Here is a 20,765-nt window from a genome sequence, read left to right as displayed (position 1 = left end):
TCCTTTTCCAGTCACTTTGGCTTGTTTTAATTAAGGGGCTGATCTTTTATACACTATTTAGCGTGGAAACTGTTAAGCTGTCAATAGTTTTATGGTCAATGTTTTTATGCTGGACAAAGGTTTTTAATTCTGGATTTTAATTAATATATTTTAATATTTTGTTTTTCTTTTTATTTTGTAAGTTACCTCAAGAGGGTTTTTGGAGAGGTGGCATAAAAATATCTACATTAATAAATAATACCTGTTTCTAGGGTCGCTACTCTCAAAATGGTGTTTTTTCTTCCCATGCTTTGAATTCTGCAACTATCTGGGGTTGGAGGTGATTCCCTGTATCAAAGGGGAAGCCCAGGATGGCCCCAAAACCCCACCCTGTCAGAACATGAACACCCAGACTCAGCCAGGACAAACCACACTTACCCAGGCAGGGAGTAGAGACACCAGAGGCTGGGAAGAAGCTGGAGAAACCAGGGCAGAGGACACGGGTAGAGGGGAGTATGCCGAGAAGCCTCTTTAAGCCTCAGGAAAGAGATGCCTTGAAGCCCCAGGAAGCCTGTCTCATTTTCAGACCTATCACACCCAGCCCTCGGGACAGTCTGGGGGAAAGGACGATGGGCGGATTCCCCAGCAGTTCAGAGCAAAGTGGAAAAGCAGCCTCTGACCCCACCCTCTCCCCAGCTGGGGCTCGTATCAGGAGGAGCCAGGCCCATTGAAAGATGAAGTAAATGGAGGCAAATGTCCTGACGCTGTGTTAAGAAAGATAAAATCAGTCAGGTGTAGAGGAAGATAGGTCCAATGGGAAGCCAGGGAGGTTTATGGACAGGAAAGGGAAACATTATTATTATTATTATTATTATTATTATTACTATTATTATTATTATTTTTATTATTATTATTATTATTATTATTATTATTATTATTATCGTTGTTGTTGTTGTTGTTGTTGTTATCATCATAATCATAATCATCATCATTGTAGTAGTAGTAGTAATAATAATAATTCAATTTGTAAATCACCTATTCCCTATAATGTAAGGCTCTAGGTAACGTACAACCATTAAAAACAAGTTAGAAACCATTATTTCAGAGGTGCATATAAAAGGAGGCACCTGACAACAGGCCATGTAGGAAAAAAAACCTGGTGCGCCTTACTGTGAAGAAGGTTTGTCCAGTTGAGAAGAGGAGGCCAAGGGTGGATTCAGATCCCCTCCCCTCTCATTCTGAGATCTGGGAGACTTCCCAACATTGTTTGCCATGATGGTGGAAGGTGGTGTCACTCAGCAGGTAATTGTGGATTGTGACAGCAATGTTTTAAAAAAATCTTTTTTTTTTCCTTTTGGAGATTTATGTACAAACCTGGAAGCTGGCCCAGGTTTGTATAAACATCCCAGTCTACACATGCTCCCAATGTGTCGGTTTCTTGATCCACACATTGAGGTTCTGGTACAACAGTAAATATATAATGTGAATGACTAAGATCATTATTTTCTGTGAGATATGCAATGCAAGGGGAATTGAATTTCATGGTATGCAGAGTCATATTCGGATCAGGAATGCATTGCATGATGAGAGGGAACTTCAACCTCCCCCCCCCCCCCCCCCCCTTTTTATTACAGGATGACCAGAAATTGCCTGGTAGGGGGTATTTGTCCTGTTGAGAAAACATACATTTACCCCATCAGTACATAGCAAGCCCCCAATGGGTCATTTAATGCACTCTGGGGCCATCTCAAGTCAGGAAAATGGCTTGCACCAGGGACTCTGGAGTACATGTCTCATAGAAAATTTTCACAGCAATCTGAATATTACATGAGGACTGTGTAACATGTAGTTAGACCTTTAGCTACTCTCTGTATTCCATGCTACTCTAGCATATTCAAGCCCCATCAGGCTGGCTTTCTGGAGTTTGTTTATATTTTTTCAGTATAGTGGGGAAGTCCAAAAAGTATGTTTAGACCCCTACCAGGTGGCCTGGTTTGAAACCATATTAGTTCAATTTCTGCTAGGAACTTTGCAGCTCCATATGCATGTCAAAGTTGGCTATTAGAATTTGTTGTGGCTTCACTTGCTGAGCTATCCTTTTAACATTGTATTTCAGTCTCCAATATTATTTAATTTATCAGGACTCTTTTGTACACCCTGTGAATGATATGAGGATGGGAGAACTTCGCCCCTCGATGACTGAAGTACCATTGTACCAGCCTAAGCTTGTTCTCTTGGGAAAAGAGAAGAAAGGTACCAGATCAAATGGCAGACATTTGGAAGGGAATTATGATGAAAATTATAGAAGCTATAATACTGTGCTCGACAGTGCCTTTTCTTAGAGCTGGTGTGTAGAGATACAAAGAAGAAGGCATCTTTCACAGACAGAGATAATGTGTTGTGCTATTTTGAATTCAAGAGAAGGTGCAGCTGAGAAAGGTACAAATGGGCAATAGATAATGGATGGTCCTGAGTCAAAAAACCTGGGCCTGAAAACTCTCCCCTGGTCATGCCTTCATTATTCTAGCAGTTTGGGTATGATTGAGGGTAATGCAGGGAAGGTAGGTAGCTGCACCCACCCAGCAGCCCAAAATGAAACTAATAGCTTAGAACTTAAAAAAAAAAAAGCATTTCGTCATAGTACGGATTGCCAAATGGCTTAATTATTTGTTGTGACCCGCCTTGAGCCCATTTGCGTGGAGGGTAGAATATAAATTTTAAAAAACAAACAAACAAATAAAATAACAATATAATTATGTACTTGCCAGTATTGATTCTTCAGTATGGTCAGAAGATATAACTTGTGTTAGAATGTCCTTGAGCTCAGATTGCTGCTGTTGGGAAAAGCAACCAAAAAGTGATATTATACCTCCTGGGTATTTTTGCAAAATTTTAATATAAGTCCATAACTGGCCACAGCAGGACAGTATAGAAATTGCACCATTATTATAACTTATTACCGTAGCTATTCTATATTGGTTGTATTTTCTCCCATGGTTATGTTTTCATACTGCTTGCTCTGTTTTCCAGAGTCAACAGATGAGTCTGAAGCAGATAAAGTTCACTGTATGAACAATAGTGTTTCTTCAGGCACCTATTCAGATTATTCACCTTCTCAGGCTTCTTCAGGGTCTTCTAATGCTCGTGTTAAAATGGGGTCCCTGCAGACTACAGCTAAAGATGCAGTGAACAATTCCTTGTGGGGTAATAGGTATGTTTATTTGGCTCTGCCTCTAGATTCATGTGGAACTTAGCACTGCATATCCAAATAAAGTAAGAGCAGGTTTAGGCTTTGTGTGTTCTACTGGAATAATTATGATTTATACAAAGGTCATCAAAGATTAGTTCATTGTGATTTTAAATTTGATAAGAAAGTAAGTACTACACATATTTCAATTTGTCCCTCAAAATGCCCCGCCCCCATTTCACATAGCTTCAGAATTTCTGAAAATTTTGCATTTCTAACTGTAACTGGCTTTCTCTCAATCTAAGATGGCAGTGCTTACTGTGCACTTGACTAGACTAAATTCCACTGAAGAACTTTGAAAGAGTAAGAGCTGTAAGACTGGCCTTACTATGAAACAATGTGAGTTTGTGTAGTTTTCAGCTGCACATTTCAGAGGAGACATTGGTTTCTTCTCTCTAATCTTAAATTCTCCTTATGAATGTAATGAATTATTAGACACTTTTCAAAATTCCCAGAAAGATATACAAAATGGAAACACTTGGCATTTCAAAAATTATTTGTAGTCCAGTAAACAAGAGGCCTGCTGCTATCTCTGGCCATTTTCTTTAATTCCAACCTAAGCAAACAATAACTGTTCAATACAAAAGTGGTTATACTGCACATGCAATTATGATAGGATATTTGTTAGCATTTTCTTTTGCTGTGATCACTCCCTTTTTGACAGAGGTTGATTTTATCTTTGTTTCTTGCAGGCTTGTTCAGTCTTTCCCCCAACCCCTTGAAACAAAGCCATTGCTCAGCCAGCGTGAGTCTGCTCCAGCAGGGAACTTGCAGCAGCATAACGATAGGCGTCAGATGAGTGACACATTTGTTGATAGCTGGAATGATGGTTCTCATTATGATAACACAGGATTTGTAGCAGAGGAGAGCACAGTGGAAAACCCCAACTCCAACCCCCTCTTAAGCTCTAAATCGAGAAGCACATCTGCTCATGGACGCCGGCCTTTAATTAGGCAGGACAGAATAGTTGGCATTCCCCTAGAGCTTGAACAGCCTACTCTCAGAAATACACCTGAATCAGAAGTGCCTCCATCAAACCCTTGGCAGAACTGGACAAGGACCCCTAGTCCATTTGAAGATAGGACAGCCTTTCCTTCAAAGCTGGAGAGTACTCCTACCACCAGCCCATTACCAGAAAGGAAAGATCATGTTAAAGACTCTCCTGAAATAACTGGCACTTTTCCTCCAGGAACAGCATGGGAGTATCATGATTCAAATGCTAACAGAAGTCTTAGTAACATGTTTTCTCATATTCACTGTCGCCCTGAACTATCTAAAAATGTCATTTCCATCAGCAAGAGTACAGAGAGGCTTTCCCCAATGATGAGAGATTTAAAGACTAATAGATTTAAGAAGTCTCAAAGTATAGATGAGATAGATATTGGCGCTTATAAAGTTTATAATATACCATTGGAGAACTATGCAGCCACTACAGACAATGCAGGAACACATGAGATGCCAGACAAAATGATGCGGCCAGAACATGGAATGTCTAGCATGTCTCGTAGCCAGTCTGTACCAATGCTTGATGATGAGCTTCTGACCTATGGAAGCGTTAAGGTTCAGCAACAGCAAAAGCCTTCTGTAACTAAGAAAGTGTACCAGTTTGACCAAAGTTTTAATCCTCAAGGATCAGTGGAAGTGAAAGCAGAGAAGAGGATACCACCGCCTTTTCAACACACTCCAGAATACATTCCCCAGCAGAGTAAAAATGTTCCCAAGGATTTGGTCAGCCCTAGAGCCTACCGAGGATACCCACCTATAGAGCACATGTTTTCATTCTCTCAGCCTTCTGTTAATGAAGAGACTGTCAATACTCAGTTCTCAAGTCAGGGATCAAGGGCTGGATTTTTGAGAAGAGCAGATTCATTGGCCAGCTCTACAGAAATGTCAATGTATAGAAGAGTCAGTGAACCACATGAACCGCCTCAGAGTGATAGGTATAACAGACACCAATATAGAGGAGCTATGGAACGCCAAAGCAGCATTTCTGTGTCTGAGTCCCAGTTCCTCAAAAGGAATGGCAGGTATGAAGATGAACACCCTTCATATCAAGAAGTGAAAACTCAGTCTGGAAATTTTCCAGTTAAAAACCTTACACAAAGGAGACCATTGTCTGCAAGAAGCTACAGTACAGAGAGTTATGGTACCTCCCAAACCAGGCCAGTTTCAGCTAGGCCTACAATGGCAGCTCTGTTGGAAAAGATACCATCAGACTATAACTTGGGTAACTATGGTGACAAGCCATCAGATAACACTGATTTAAAGACAAGGCCTACCCCTGTGAAGGGAAGTGAGACCTGTGGTAAAATGCCCGCTGACTGGAGACAACAGCTACTTAGACATATAGAAGCTAGAAGGTTAGACAGGGTATGTTTGGCATTTCTCTGAAATTAATGCCTTTTAGTTTTTATATTTATTTTCATATATCAACAGTTTGTGTTTGCAGTGGCTAATATTGTTATCTAATAATAATTCCTGTATTTTGTATTATGGGCAAATGGTCTGTGAAGTCTGTTAAGGTTATTGTATGATCAGTATTAAGGTTCCTGGCATAAGAGATAGTAAAAGTCTTCTCTGGTATAGAAACAATATTTAAAACAAAACCAGTTCAAGAATTCTGTCAGAACAATTGTGAATTTTGACTGATGTTTACTTTTAAAATGCATAGGAGAAATGCTCAAGATACATTCAAAAACAAAGTACAGAGTTTTTGACATGGTGGCAGTGAAAAATGCCATCAAGTCACAGATGACTTATGGTGATCCCATAGAGTTTTCAAGGGAAGATGTGAACAGATGTGTTTTGCTTCTATGTAGAAACCCTAGACTTTCTTGGGGGTCTCCCATCTAAGTACTAACAAGGACCAACCCTGCTTAGCTTCCAAGATCTGATGAGATCAGGCTAACCTGGGCCATCCAGGAGCATTTGACATAGGCAGGATTCCACAGAGCTTTAGGGCCCATATGGAACACTTTGCATCCTTTTCAGCAACAGGGGGATATCTTGTAGAAAAGTACATGTACACCTCAGAACCCTCACATGTACACAGGAGCTATCGGAACATGGCAAATTTATTCCTCCATTTCCTTTATCCTTTGTAAAATATGTAGCCATTCTTAGTCTGATCAAGGAACAATCTCCATGATCTGGTACCTTAGTCTTAAGCCTATTTACATGGATGTAAATCAGTTTATTTGAATTCATGTATTTCCAAATGTGGGTAGGATCACCTTACAGAATACCTAAAGGCCCAGTAGTAGCCAAAAGTTTCATATTATACCTTATGCTCTTGATATTTGTTAAAAATACTTTCTTAATTAGCATTTATCATCCCATAAACCTGCAATCACAGAGTCTGTTACATTCTTTGGAAACATTATAATTGTTTACTGCCTTGTGAGTAAGATATCTTATAGCAAGATTACTGAAATGTCTAGAAAACCTTCTTGGGAAAGCCTGTGTTCTGATTTTATATTAACCTTCTTTTTGGCATGTACTAGCTTGGGCTCTTTGAATTAGGGTTCCCAGGTCTGACTCAGGAAATATCTGGGGATTTTGGGAGAGGAGCCAGGAGACTTTGTGATGCCATGTCCTGTGATGTCACTTCAGGTCAAAAGTCAAGTGATGCCACTTCCCAAGCTCCACCCCCTTCAAATGATGTAACTTCTAGCAGACTGAGAGAGCATGAGTGATCCAAGGTCACCTGCCTTGCTTCATGGCTGAGAAGGGGTTTGAACTGGAATCTTCCAGAACCTAGATAGACACTCTAACCACTACACTCCACTGGCCTTGTACCAGCTTCCCACACTGCAGGGTACATTTGCTTTGTCTCTTGCATTTCAAACAGGTGCCTGCTTTGAACACATATCTGAAACAGCCTTCTTACAGGAGGGGAAACAGAAAAGCCACATGCCAGACTTGTGGAACTGAAAACAAAATTTTTTTTGGGGGGAATAGGATGAAGAAATTAGAAGAGTAAGGAAATCACAGCAGCTTTAAGATTTTATCAGTTTCTGTGAAGTGCTCTCCCTGCCCTATGCATCCAGTCTGACAGTCAGGCAGGTGGAAAGGAATTCTCTCAGAACCTTGGATGAGAGTGACTTCAGCAGCTCAATGCAAACAGTGAAGGCCGAAGTCTGCAAGAATGGGAACACCTTACCTGCCCCCAAGCTGAAGGAGGAGCCCATGATGAAGCACAGGAGCCAGAGAGCTCTAGATGCCATTGCAAAGGAAACTTGTTTCCCCTCTAAAAATTAGTCTCTCTCTGGCCATTCCCCATATTCATGCTAATGAGAGGCATCCTTCGGAGAAACGGGAATCAGTCACTGGCCAAGCAACTGGAGCAAGACTGAGTTACCCTGATGGCTCCATTCAAGTGATTCAGCTCAGGCAAACCCCCCTCCCACTGCCCACCCTCCTTGCCTTCCTCCATAGTGCCAGACAAGTAGCTCCTTGAAGAAGCAGTGGACTGAGAAAGGAGAGGGGGTGTGGGGGGACATCCTTCAGTGAGACAAAAGAAGGGAACTCCTTGGCAAGGGAGCGAAAAGGAATCCTGTGGTGAGTGACTGGGCGAGAGAGCGAGAGAGGGAAGGGGAGGCATTGGTGGACTGTCTCTTTGCAGATGGACTTTGCCACCAGGCCCCAGCACATAAAACTTAAGGCAGACTTGAGGAGCAGAGAGAAGAAATGGAGCGGAAGGTGAGAGCACAGCAGCTGGTAGCACAGCTTCTGGCATGCGCATCCACACGCACACACATGTGCTCACTCTGTCTCTCCTCCTTGCTTCGTCTTCCTCTCCTGCATACCTTGATGGCAACAGCCTCACCACCTCACCTCTCGCCACTGCCTCCCACAGCTCTCCCCATCCGGAGAGCATGATCGCAGGCCCACTTCCCACCAATGGCAAGTGAGGGCCTGCCCACACCCCCCACAGCATGTGCTGCATCATGGGCCCACCCCACACACACCTAGCGCTGCTGCTCGGGACTTGGGAATCTGGCCTGCCCACCCCAGCAAGAAGAGCTTGCCTTCCCAGCACAACCCCCTGCCATTTTGTCCCTTGCTGCCTGATTCATGCAAAGCAGGGGTGGGGCTCTCAAACCAGGGGTTCCCCCTCCCCCGCCAGGGGCCTGCAACCCAACTTTGAATGCCATGTTTCTTATTCAGCTTTACTGACTCTTTCATTAGCTCTTCATGGCCCTGTACTTTTCTTCATTACTTATTTTATCACTTGGTCCGTTCTGTTCTTTAGCTAACTGTCATTATTGAACAGGAACAAGCTGATTTGTGAAGGCCATATTCATACATGACTTTAGCCATGTAATTAAACTGGTAAAAAAAAGTTATGAAGCATGGGAGAATTGAGCAAAATCAATTGCTTCTTCTTTACCACTTGCCTCTTCTGTTCACACAGAAGTGCAGTGGAGCAAGCTTGCTGGTTGCATAAGAGGGAGGAAGAGTGATTTTTCCCTGATTTCTCCTTCCCTAGTAGAACCCCACCTCCCTGCCTTGTGGCATTTTGTCCATGAAGCAGATTTGACCTCCACCATTGCTTGGGGGGGGGGGGTGTCTAGATAGCTGTTGATGAAAAGGATTGGGAAAGATCTGCCATATCATAAGCTACTTTTGCAAGTTCTTAGAGTTTCAGAAGCAGTTTGCCACATGGTATTTGTGTGCAGGAGTGTTTGGCAAATGGAAACCCCACACTTGCTGGGGTACTGCAAGAGTAGCTGTTTGATCCTTTGAGTTTCAACCACAGTGCCACTTGGATACCGTACTGAGCAACATAATAGAAAAATACAGGTCCATGGAGGTCACAGCCTAAATGTAAACTGCTAGCTGACGTAACCTAAATTTCTGCAAAATACAGTGGCTTATGTGTATAATATAGTGTTAGTAGAAAAGATACAGGTGTTGCTGACCAATGGGTAAATGGAGTGTTGGCTCAATTATTCACTCATCTAAATGTCAATTACATTGGTGGCGTATGTACAAGACTACAACATATAAATTACCCAGTAAAGTATGTTACAAAGCACTACAAACAGTATGAATTGACAATACTATTTTTATAAAGTTCATGAACAGTTCTGAGGAATGAAGAATGCTCCTTATTTATCACTACACGAAATTGCCTCTTGACAATGCTATCCAAACAAATTTGCCCTCCCAATTTAAGGACCTACAGATATAAATGTACAAATATGGAGCAGTGATCAGGCCAATAAAATTTCATTTAACTGAATGCACATTTCAAAATTAGGTTTTTATTCTAGATGTTTAAATATATGTATATGAACAAACACTATGATTTGTGAAAGAAAATAACTATACATTTTTCACTTTTGTGGAGGTATTAAATGTGATTTATGAATTTAGGTGCTTCATTAGGACTATTTACTTCTCCAAAATGTGTTAATAGAACTAGGTTTCAGACAATGTGCATTCTGTCAGTGTGTGAATAAACCAATTTTGGATCAAATACCACAGATAGAACTTTCATATTTTATGACAATCTCAAATACAATCTTTCTCAGGGGAGTCAGTTTGTACATTTAGCTACAAAAGTGTTCAGAAGTCATCAGTCTACAGTGTGCAAATTAGCTCTAACTTGGTGCACTGCTTTGGGAATAACATAGGGCAGCAAAAGTGAGCCTAAGTCTAAAAAACAAAATGAAAGACACAGGGAACAAAACCCTGTTACTTGTGGATTGTTGCCTGAATATTTATGGCTAAAACTGTGGTTTAAAAATGTGGATATTCATTACCTGAAAATGTTTTTGTGAACTCCCCTCAGGGCCAGTGATAGAATTTTCTGGTCTGGTGAACTAATTGTATTTATATGAGTGTGCATGCTGACTAGAGATGTAACACTACTATAACTCCAAGAAAACACATTAAGGTCTTATCTCAGGATTCATATAATGATAGCATAATTATACCAATATATGCTTTAAAAGTATATCTGGCATTCTGTGATTATTCATGGCATCTAGATATGAGGGGAGAAATCTGGTAGTTCACTTAAGACTCTATTATAGCCTTTCTGAGTTCTGGCCCCCTCCCATGTCACAATGACTTATTGTTTTACACAATGACATTTTGTGTTTTTGGCTGAGGCCATCTAAGGCTGCCTTGTGTTACTTGTGGTTATTTGTCATTCCTCTCTGTGTCAGCAGTTCTGACTCCATTTGAAAAAAAAACACCAAGAGCTTCCTGATTTCAGCCAGGTCATGAATAGTATCTCATAGTTGCCATTATCATCTCCCCACCACACATACCTTTTCTCTTTAACTAACACTTGGCTGCTTTTGCCATTCTGTTCCTTCTGGAAGACATTTGGTCAGCATTTGGCTGCTTTTAGGGAGGCATATTTTGGTTTATGGGTAATGGTGTTGATACTTCCATCCACATGGGCTGGCTGTTAGATATAGTAATTATATATTTATTCCGTACAGTTCTTTGTATTATGGTATTTATACATTATTAATAATAACGACTAATCATAAGTCTAATATAGAAATACATCAGCAGAATTCTGTATGTTGTTTAATTTGAACCAATTATCCTCTCAGGACTTTATGATGTGTATCTTAGAAAAAGAAACATATTAAACTTCTGTAAAAAGCACAGAATAGATACTATTTTTTAAACTGAGCATTTCTCATTTTGGAGCTTTGCTGAAACAGATTAACCATAGAGAAGGACAAAAAAGGGGGGGATTGGGGAAAAACAGAATAACCATAGTCTTCGTCTTCTATTGTAAATAGTTACTAATTTTGTTCACTATTAGCACATTATTTACAGTAAATGTATCCAGGGCCCTTTTTGTAGCAGGAACTCCTTTATCTATTAGGCGACACACCCCTAATGTAGCCAATCCTCCAAGAGGTTACAGTAGCCCCTGTAAGAAGAGCTCTGTAAGCTCTTGAAAGTTTGGCTACATTAGGGGTGTGTTGCCTAATATGCAAAGGAGTTGCTGCTACAAAAAGAGCCCTGACTGTAACTGAAGCACCCTATACTATTGTATTTCTTAAGACAATAAATCAGTTAATATATGGATGCAGAAAAAATTACAAAGTACTAAGTACTAAGAATCCTATGTATAAATGTATGTATTAACAAGAGAACATAAGTGCTTAAAAGGCTAACAAAATTGATCAGCTTGAGTTTTTGTGAATCAGATATCCCTTCCTTAGATCCATAAAGTACATAACCATTTTCCAGGCTTCCTTATTGGGGGGCTGCAGTTGAAACAGAGACCTGTTGTAAATCCTGCTGTGTACAATTAAGCTGTGACTCTCTGTGAAAGGAACTGGAAAGGATGTGGCTTCAGCTCATAAAGAATGATGAGAGAAGACAGAGGTTCCAACTAGAGATGGGTATGAATTGGGAAAATGTGGTTTGGTTCATGGCATGCCCGGTTCGCGAACCATGAACTGTCACAAACTTTTAGCTGCCAAACAAACCTGTTTGTGAGCTTCGTGATGCAGTAGAATGCTCCCCCCCCCATGTACTAGAGACACCAAACTCTCGGGGGATCTCTGGCTGACTCTCCTCTACCAAATGGACCCAGTGCAGCTCCAGATGGTCCTGTGGGATCCATTGCCCCCTGGTGGCTCATTAGATGAGCTTGTGAAGGACTGGCGTAGCCGACTCTTGGTAGCCATCAATGAGATTGCCCCCCCATGCCCTCTACGCCCTCACTCAAGGCTCGCTCCATGGTTTACACAAGAGCTGCAGCTGATGAAGCGAGGGTTCAGATGGCTAGAGAGACAGTGGTGGTGTGTTTGTGATGAAGCTACAAGAGCATCCTATAGGACGTTTATGAGATCCTATGAGATGGTGGTCAAAGCCCCAAAAGAGAATACTACGCAGTCACGATTGTGTCTGCAAGCTCTTGCCCAGCCCAGTTATTTAGAATGATTCAGTCTATTACTATTCTGCCACAGGGTACACCAAATGCTAAGGGATTGGAGATTGGCTGTGAGGCTTTTGTGAGCTATTTAACAGATAAAGTCTTCTTGCTCTCCCATGACCTTCCAGCCACACTTGAGACAGTAAGGGAACTCGAGGCTCCATGCACATCTTCTGTATTATTTCAGTCTACTCAGCCTAGAAGAGGTTGACAAATTACTTTCAACTGTTCGCCTGACCACTTGCAGCCTTGATACGTGCCCGTTGTAGCTAATTAAAGCTGGCCGTGATGGGCTATGAGGTACCCTAAGGTCACTCTCTGAGGGGCTGTTCCCCGGGGCACTCTAGGAGGCAGTGGTACACCCTCTATTGGAAAATCCATCTTTGGTTCCAGCCGAATTGGCTAACTACTGGCTGGTTTCTAATTTGCCCTAATTGGGCAAACTAATTGAGAGGGTGGTGGCAATTCAGTTGCAGGGGTTTTTGGATGACACCTCTGCATTAGACCCCTCCCAGTCCAGCTTCTGACCAGGCCATGGGACATAGACAGCACTGGTCGCCCTCATGGATGATCTTCAGAGGCATCTGGATCAGGGTGGTTCGGCTGTGTTGCTGTTGTTAGACCTGTCGGCACCATTCGACATGGTTGACCACCAACTACTGACCTGCTGCCTCACCAACACTGGGATTCAGGGGTTTGCCTTACAGTGGTTCTTCTTGTTCTTCAGGGTTGGGAGAGCTCCATCTTCCTGGCCCTGTGGAATTGTAAAAGGTCTCGCAGGGCCCTGATGTCTTCCAGAAGCTCGTTCCACCAGTACAGAGCCGCCACTGAAAAGGCCCTGGCCCTTGTCACAGCCAGCCTGGCTTCTCTGGGGCCCAGCAGAGCCAGACAATTTTGGGACCCTGGTCGTAGTGCTCTCAGGGGAACATGTGGGGAAAGCAGTCCCTTAGGTATGTAGGTCCCTGACCATATAGGGCTTTAAAGGTGAGAACCAACACCTTGAATCGAATTCAGTATGCTATAGGCAGCCAGTGCAGTGCTTTTAGCACAGGCTGGATGTGCTCCCGCATAGAGAGACGCAACAACAGCCTGGCTGCTGCATTCTGCACCAGCTGCAGCTTCCAGATTTGGGTCAAGGGCAGCCCCATGTAGAGAGCATTACAGTAATCCAGTCTCGAGGTGACCATTGCATGGATCACTTTTGCCAGGTCGTTCCCTTCCATCAAGCCTATCAAGCAAGAACAAAATATTTTTTTGAAATCGTGTTGGCATCCAACTAGTATAAGCAAACATTCCACTGAAAAAAATTAGAAATTCAAAATGTATTATGAATAACACTTTTGAACATTCACATTGAGCAAGTTATCTTGGATATTTTAAAAACCTCAAATATGTGACTAGGAAAAAGGCCCATTGTGGAAATAAATACAGCGGCCTCTAGAAAGAGGCTCTGGGCAGGTGCCCAGGCCTTGGACACTCAGTGTCAATTTGCTGTGGCGACCTCAGCAGGGTATAATGACACTGAGTCCACCATTTTCTCCAGAGGAACTGATCTCTGCTACCTAAAGAACAGCTGTAGTTTTGAGTGATCTCCAGCCCTCACCTGGAGATTGGCAAAGATGGTTCCCCAGAAGGGAATAGTTGGTTTGGAGGGTGGAGTCTATGGCTTTGTACCTGTCTGAGGTCCCACGCCTCCTGAAACCTCACCCTCTCCAGGCTCCATCCCTCATATTTCCAGAAATTTCCCACCTGGAGTTGGCAAAATTTCCCACCTGGAGTTGGCAACCCTATCTCCTTTCCAGCCAATCATCAACCTACCTTTATTTCCCCCTCACTCTTCAGCTTTCCACCTCCCACACACCTGCGCCTCTCCCGTGCTCTGAAGCCCTGACTGCTACGTCACATTGGCTGTCATATGGGGGCCACCTCAGCAGCATATAAGGATACAGAGCCCACCATTTTCTCCAGGGGAACTGATCTCTGCCGTCTGGAAAGCAGTTGTAATTCTGAGTGATCTCCAGCCCTCATCTGGAGATCGGACACATTTTACCTCAGAATAGCAAACTGTTTAGAATGTTAGAGGCAAAAGCCAATCAAGTCGCATATGCGAATGACCTCTGTGTTCCGAGGCAAAGGCCAATGAGGCTGCATATGCAAATAACCTCTGTGTTCTGACTGGCTGTGGGGGGGAGAGGAACAGCAAAATATTCAGAATGTTGAAGGCAGGACTCAGGCAAAGCAGCCAGTAGATAGGGAGACCCTCTGAATGACAGATCAGAGAGCGAACTGATTTTGGAGCGTGTGGAATGTTCTAGAGAAGTGCCACCACCATTCGGCTTTTATTTATAAGGGAAATACCTGTAATAGAAAAACTGAATTAAGTGATGACATTAATGTCAAAAAATATATGAACATTCTCACTAACATAGAGCACAATGGTTCTTCACAGCTCTTATAGCATCATAAAAAGGGTCCGCTCCTCTCACTTCCAAAGTAAAATATGAATGATAACTCTAACCTTTTTAATACATACCTTTGTACATAGACATACTAGTTCTTTGTGCTTTTTAATTTTCTGTTTAAACAAGGCCTTTCTCTTTTTCTTTTTTCAGCACATGGATCCAAGCGGATGTTTGTGCTGATCAGTATGAATTCTCTATTTAATTGCATACAACTGGCCTTTTCTAAAATACATTGACTGAATCTGCAGACCATTCTGAGTCATCTCATGGGTAAAAATATAATTGAGTTTTTCAGAGCTGTCCTAGGAGATGCCTTCAGTTGGTCAGCTGTGTTGGTCTAAAGCAGTACAACAAATTTATTGTCCAATGGCACTTTTAAGACCAACAAATGTTTTTTTCAAGGTATGAGCTTTCCTGTGCACGCACACTTTATCAAATACGTTAGAATGACAGGCAAGGTTCAAACTTATAGCCAGAGAATGAGCAGCAAATTAACATGCAACATGATGATGATCAAGATATGCAAAGTGACACTAAATAACAAGTTAAGGTTATAGGGTCAACAGTTGTAAAGCAATAAATATGTCAAACTAGCAGAAAAATGTCTAAAGGTGTATTTTCTAATTAATTTGTTATTTAGTGTCCCTTTGCATATTTTGATCATCATCTTGTTGCATGTTAATTTGCTGTTCATTCTCTGGCTGTAAATTTGAACTTTGCCTGCCATATTTGCTAAAGTGTGCGTACACACGAAAGCTTGTACCTTGAATAAAACTTTGTTGGTCTTAAAGGTGCCATTGGACCCTAAATTTGTTATAAGAGATGCATGTACTACATCATTTTCATGGACTGCTGAAACATGTATCAGTATCAGCTCTGTATTTCTAGAAATGTGCGTGGTTTGATATCTTTTACTTTTTGCATTAAATTCATGAAGAATATTACTAATTGATTAAATTAGAATCGTTGTGATTTTTGTAAATAAGACTATATGCAGTGGACCATCTTTTGCCAATGACCATTGCAGTACATTCTGCAAGATCAGTTGTAAGAAAGGCCCAGGGTTGCCAGGTTTCTCCAAGCAGCCAATGGGGGATGGGGGGGTGCACTTACCGGGAGCAGGGAGGAATGCCCAGGATTTCAGCGACTGCTTACATGACCCAGAAGTGACATAGTTACATTGGGGGCGACGGTCTGGTTTTTGAGCAAAACTCTATAGTAGAATTAGCTTTTTATGTAGACTTTCTAGTTCTTCGTTGTTCCCAATGTCGTAGCTACATCACTTCCAGGTCAAGTGGGCACGTCACTGAAATGCCAAGTGTTCTTCCTTTTTTGGGGGGGGTAATTCTCACCTGCAGGCCAGCTGGCCAGTGGCAGAGAGGTGAGGCCTGGCAGTGAGAGACTTCTGCCCCCACTGGGGTCTGTAAGTAAACAAAAAACAACCATGATATTATTATGCAATGTACTCAATGATTATTATTATTATTAAGCATTTATAAAGGTAAAGGTTCCCTTGCTCAAAAGCCAGTCGAATCCGACTCTAGGGTTGCGGTGCTCATCTCCGTTTCAAAGCCGAAGAGCCAGCGCTGTCCGAAGACGTTTCCGTGGACATGTGGCCGGCATGACTAAACATCAAGGCGCACGGAACGCTGTTACCTTCCCACCGAAGTGGTACCTATTTATCTACTTGCAATTTCTTGCTTTCGAACTGCTAGGTTGGCAGGAGCTGGAACTAGAGATGGGAGCTCACTCCATCATGCGGCACCCGGGTATCGAACTGCTGAACTACTGACCTTCCACAGCCTGCAGTTCAGCGTCTTAACCACTTGAGCCACCACAGCTCCTAAGCATTTATATTAGGGTACAAATCACAAAACACATTGCATTACAAAATATACAAATATTTAAAGTGTCCTTGTAAATCAAAATGTCCGTGCTCAAAGTTTCTTTGTATAGTACAGCTCAAAATGGCTTTACACAGTCCTTCTTTGATGTAAATTATTCCAAATATCTGATCAACTGTTATGGTTCTGATGGGGCCAGCTCCCCATCTGTTTTCAGTCCTATATCAAGGTACCTCAGCAGTCAAAAAAGTTTTTTCTCTGCTTCTTCAGTCTGTTTCGAGGACCGTTTTACACTGCAGACATTGAAGTCTATGTTTATATTCAGCTTAATACAGTATTAATGCTTGGCTGCATAATGACCAAGCAGAGAAAATTCTGCAGAATTTTATCATAAATTGATTTATAGAACATCTCAGGATAATCCACTTTCATGTAACAAAACACCACCACTCTACGTGTGTATATATATTATATATATTTAAACACAATTTAGAAGTCATCAATATAAAATAGATTTGTTTGCTTTCTTTTGTCAATGTCTTTTTATGGTAGCCATTTTATGTACAACTAGCACTCTATGTGCTCCTGTCTGACTCAGTGCATGCACAAAGAGCTACTTATTTCTTGGTATTGTTTGTTTGCTTAAACGGAGATCATGTGAAGTTAGTCATATATGTGCAGTATTTTCCCTTAATGAGCATGTGTGTTCATATCCTGTCACGTGGTTGTTATTTCCTCTACTCAGACTGCTGCTTACAAACACAACACTGTTAACCTTGGCATGCTGCGCTCTGGAGGTTTGTCAGCAATGCATGCGGGCAGAAGCATGACATTAAACTTGCAGACTAAATCTAAATTTGAAAACCAAATGCATCAAGAGCTACCTCTACCAAAAGTAAGTATGAGATAGCCTGCATATATCAGAGACCACAAACATAATACTTTCTAGTACTCTCCTTCCTCGTTTTTTTCAGCTTTTGCATATTACTCATGCTTGTGTCCTATAAGCAATTCAAAAAGCTAACAATGTGCCTACCTTTGTTTCTTAATGAATTGGCTCACTGTGCTGCTTTCTGCTCTTATGTTGCAGTCATTCTGTGAGCCAGAGAGGCCTAAAGATTATGTTTCATGTTGTAGATGGTCACTTATGTTTGATGTTGTCCTAGACGTTTAATGTTAGAAAAGGTCCATTACAAACTATATTGGGAAATAATTTAGCCAGGTACTATGGTTCTTGCACTTCAGTTGTTGAATTAAATATGAGTTTATGGTCACAATACTTTTAACTTGAAATTTCAAAGTGTATATCCTATTCACCATTTTTCCTGATACATCAGAACATTTATGGAATTTGTTATGTATACATTCTTTTAAAAGCAAACATTAAAATTGTGACATATGATATAACACTTTGCAAAATGTTGCAGAATCAAGCATTAATTAATCCAAGTGACCACAAACAAGTGAGCCCTTCATTTTGATTATTTAGGTAAAATAAAATAAAAGGTTTTTTTATGTAAAAAGTCAGCAACAAAAAACCAGCTGTTCTTCGCTGCCAGTGAGAATGGGACAGTCTATCTAAATTGCTGCAACATAGCTGTAGGCTATAAACATTAACAAACATCACACTTTGCAGTCTTAACCTCCTTTAAAGAGTTAAGAAGCAGAAATAGTAGTCAAACCAAGACAAGCGACTGACAGTTTTCGGCACCACATTTTAGGAAGGATGTTGACGAGCTCGAGCGTGTCCAGAAGAGGGCAACCAGGATGGTGAGAGGGTTGGAATCCAAGTCTTACGTGGAAAGGCTGAAAGAGTTGGATATGTTTAGCCTGGGAAAGAGAAGGCTTAGAGGGGACATGATTGCAGTCTTCAAGTATTTGAAGGGCTGTCATGTAGAAGATGGAGCAGATCTATTCTCTCTTGCTCCGTATTGCAAGACTAGATCTAGTGGGTAGAATTTTCAAGGGAGTCGTTACCGGCTAAATATCAGGAGAAACTTTGTAACTGTAAGAGTGGTTGAGCAGTGGAACAGTCTGCCTCGGGAGGTGGTGGATGCTCCTTCGCTGGACGTTTTCTAGTGGAGGCTAGGCGACTATCTTTCCGGTATGTTGTAGGTATGTAGGGCTATCTTTCAGCTATGCTCCTGCAGAGTGCAGGGGGTTGGACTAGATGACCTGCACGGTCCCTTCCAACTCTAACATTCTATGATTCTATATCTTTTAAGGTTTTTGGTAGCAGCTAGCTAAGCATTTATTTGGGAGGACAGGATCAGAATTGGTTTAAAGAACTCTGGCAAAATGTAGGGATTGAAGTTTTCCTCCAGTATATAAGATTCTGTGTTTAAAAGTCATGGAAATTCTTCCATTCCCAACTTGTACTCAGGTGCAAACATGCATGTAGTTAATTATTAAGCATTTTTTATTTACTACTAACCTGACATTAAAGTTTTGATTGATCTACTAATTCTAGATTGTTCCAAGCTATCATGTTTCTGGTTTAAGAACTAAATCAGTGCCAGCAACACTGGTGTTTGAAATACAAATTAATATTCTGCCAGAATTAGCAGCATAGGCCATCTTTTTTCTTTGTAGTATTTTTATGTATTATAATACCAACGTATTAAATATTGTTCATTTTTTTTCAAAGTGTGTTGAAGTCACTGGGAAATTGCTGGAATGACCCTTTGAATGTGAATAAATACCCCAAAATAGTGTCTCTTCAAGGTATTGCTGTAGTGCTGCTTATCTGTTTCAGTCTGATAAATGCCCTAAACCAGTGACACATAGCTTGCTGCAAGCAATTGTAAATGTATGCAGATTTGTTAATACTTTGATTCCTTGAAAATTCTTGGTATTATCTAGCTGATTGTACATTTCTGCATATCTGCAGGTATGATGGCCCCGTCCACTTCCCTCCCTCAGAGGCAAGATTTTCCCTCCATTTTTCTTTCCCTTTACTGATTGAGCCACCCTAGTAATGTGTTTTCTTCTTTGCTGAAGAACTCTGGTTGTCCCACCCTGACAAAGTACAATATTTTGGCTTGGCTCAGGTCAGAAACCTGAGGGAAGGATCAGGAACCCGCATTAACTTAAATAATTTAAATGCCACTTGAGCCATTTTGAAATCCAAAAATAACAAAATATTTTATTTAACACAGAGGGTGAAATCATAGAGGGTGAAATCAGGGGTTGAAATTTCTGACGTAAAACCAGTACATGCAGACTTTAGTTCTTATGTTTCAGGTAAATGAGAGTTTCTTAAGCTATTCAGAGTTACTTAAATCTTTATGTCAAGAGGCTTTTGTTCCAGTGTTTTCCCCAAACACTTCAGCATACTTTCTTTGAGTATTCTCTAACTCTTTTGGTTTCCAGAAGGCTAGTACACACTTCCCAGGACCCAAACCCCTTCTCTTGAAACACTAGTAACCATCTTGAGTTTTTTAACTGACTCTTAAGGTTTCTACAGGCAGTTTCTAAGCACAGCAGACCAAGGATCACTGTACTCTTCAGAGTTAACTCCCTGTTTGACTGGGTAGGGAATTTTCTTCTCTCTCTAGAAGATCTATCCCCTTTCTTTGGCCCGAATGGGAGGCTTCGCCTACTTCCAAAACTTCCTTGCCAACTTTCCCCCTGTTATCCTGTCTGTGTTAAACTGCTCTCAGCTAAGGCTGAATTCAAAAACTGTCCATAGTCAACTCTTCTCAGCTAGAGCTGAAATCAGTTAGTCAGTACTCAACACAGTCAAGGCAGAAATCTGACTAAATCTCTCCTTAGCAGATAGCTCTCTCCAGACTTTCTCCGCTCAGCTGATGCTGACCAATCAGATTGTTTGGAACAGCCAGTCACTCAAAGATCTCTGTTTCTGTGAAGAATTAACCCTTCAGAGTCCTTTACTCTGTTTGTACAGCACTTTGAAGCTTTTAAAAGTACATTCCATCACTGCAGAAAATTGGAAGAATTAATACATTAAATGCTAAACTCTGAAATATTTCAGTATTACTTCATAGCATTTTATATGCTCACCTGTTAGTAGTTCTGGAATAATCTGTGTGGGGTTTTGTGTCTTCTCAGTTCTAAAAATATCAATCCAGTCTTTATTCTAGAGCTATGTCAAGTAAATTAACTAAACATGAGATTAATCTCCATGTTTTCCAAATGGGATATAAAATACTCTAAGCTGTGGAGTCTTGTGAGCAAAAATTCTACTCTGTGAGCTACTGGCATTAAAGTTGTGAGCGAGCAATTTGGCTACTGCATAAATTAGTTTGCCCTAGAGCCATCCTTCCTGAGCTAAGACAAAAAATTGTGAGCCG

The 20,765-nt window shown here is 41.3% G+C and overlaps 1 protein-coding gene across 2 annotated transcripts in view; it reads left to right on the top strand.

The window, feature by feature from the left end:
• LRRC7 (leucine rich repeat containing 7) overlaps positions 1-20,765 on the top strand; it is a 225,073-nt gene that overhangs the window by 169,227 nt on the left and 35,081 nt on the right. For both annotated transcript variants that reach the window (XM_015415802.1, XM_015415801.1), the window contains 4 exons: positions 2,121-2,232; positions 3,010-3,190; positions 3,919-5,596; positions 17,198-17,347. In XM_015415802.1, coding sequence (XP_015271288.1) covers positions 2,121-2,232; positions 3,010-3,190; positions 3,919-5,596; positions 17,198-17,347 — 2,121 coding nt within the window. The remainder of the gene's footprint in view (positions 1-2,120; positions 2,233-3,009; positions 3,191-3,918; positions 5,597-17,197; positions 17,348-20,765) is intronic.

The sequence above is a fragment of the Gekko japonicus genome, unplaced genomic scaffold, assembly GCF_001447785.1.
Source record: "Gekko japonicus isolate JY-2015 unplaced genomic scaffold, Gekko_japonicus_V1.1 scaffold20, whole genome shotgun sequence".
Classification (NCBI taxonomy): domain Eukaryota; kingdom Metazoa; phylum Chordata; class Lepidosauria; order Squamata; family Gekkonidae; genus Gekko; species Gekko japonicus.
Note: the sequence above shows the minus strand (reverse complement) of the source record. Positions and strands in the feature narration are given on the sequence as shown.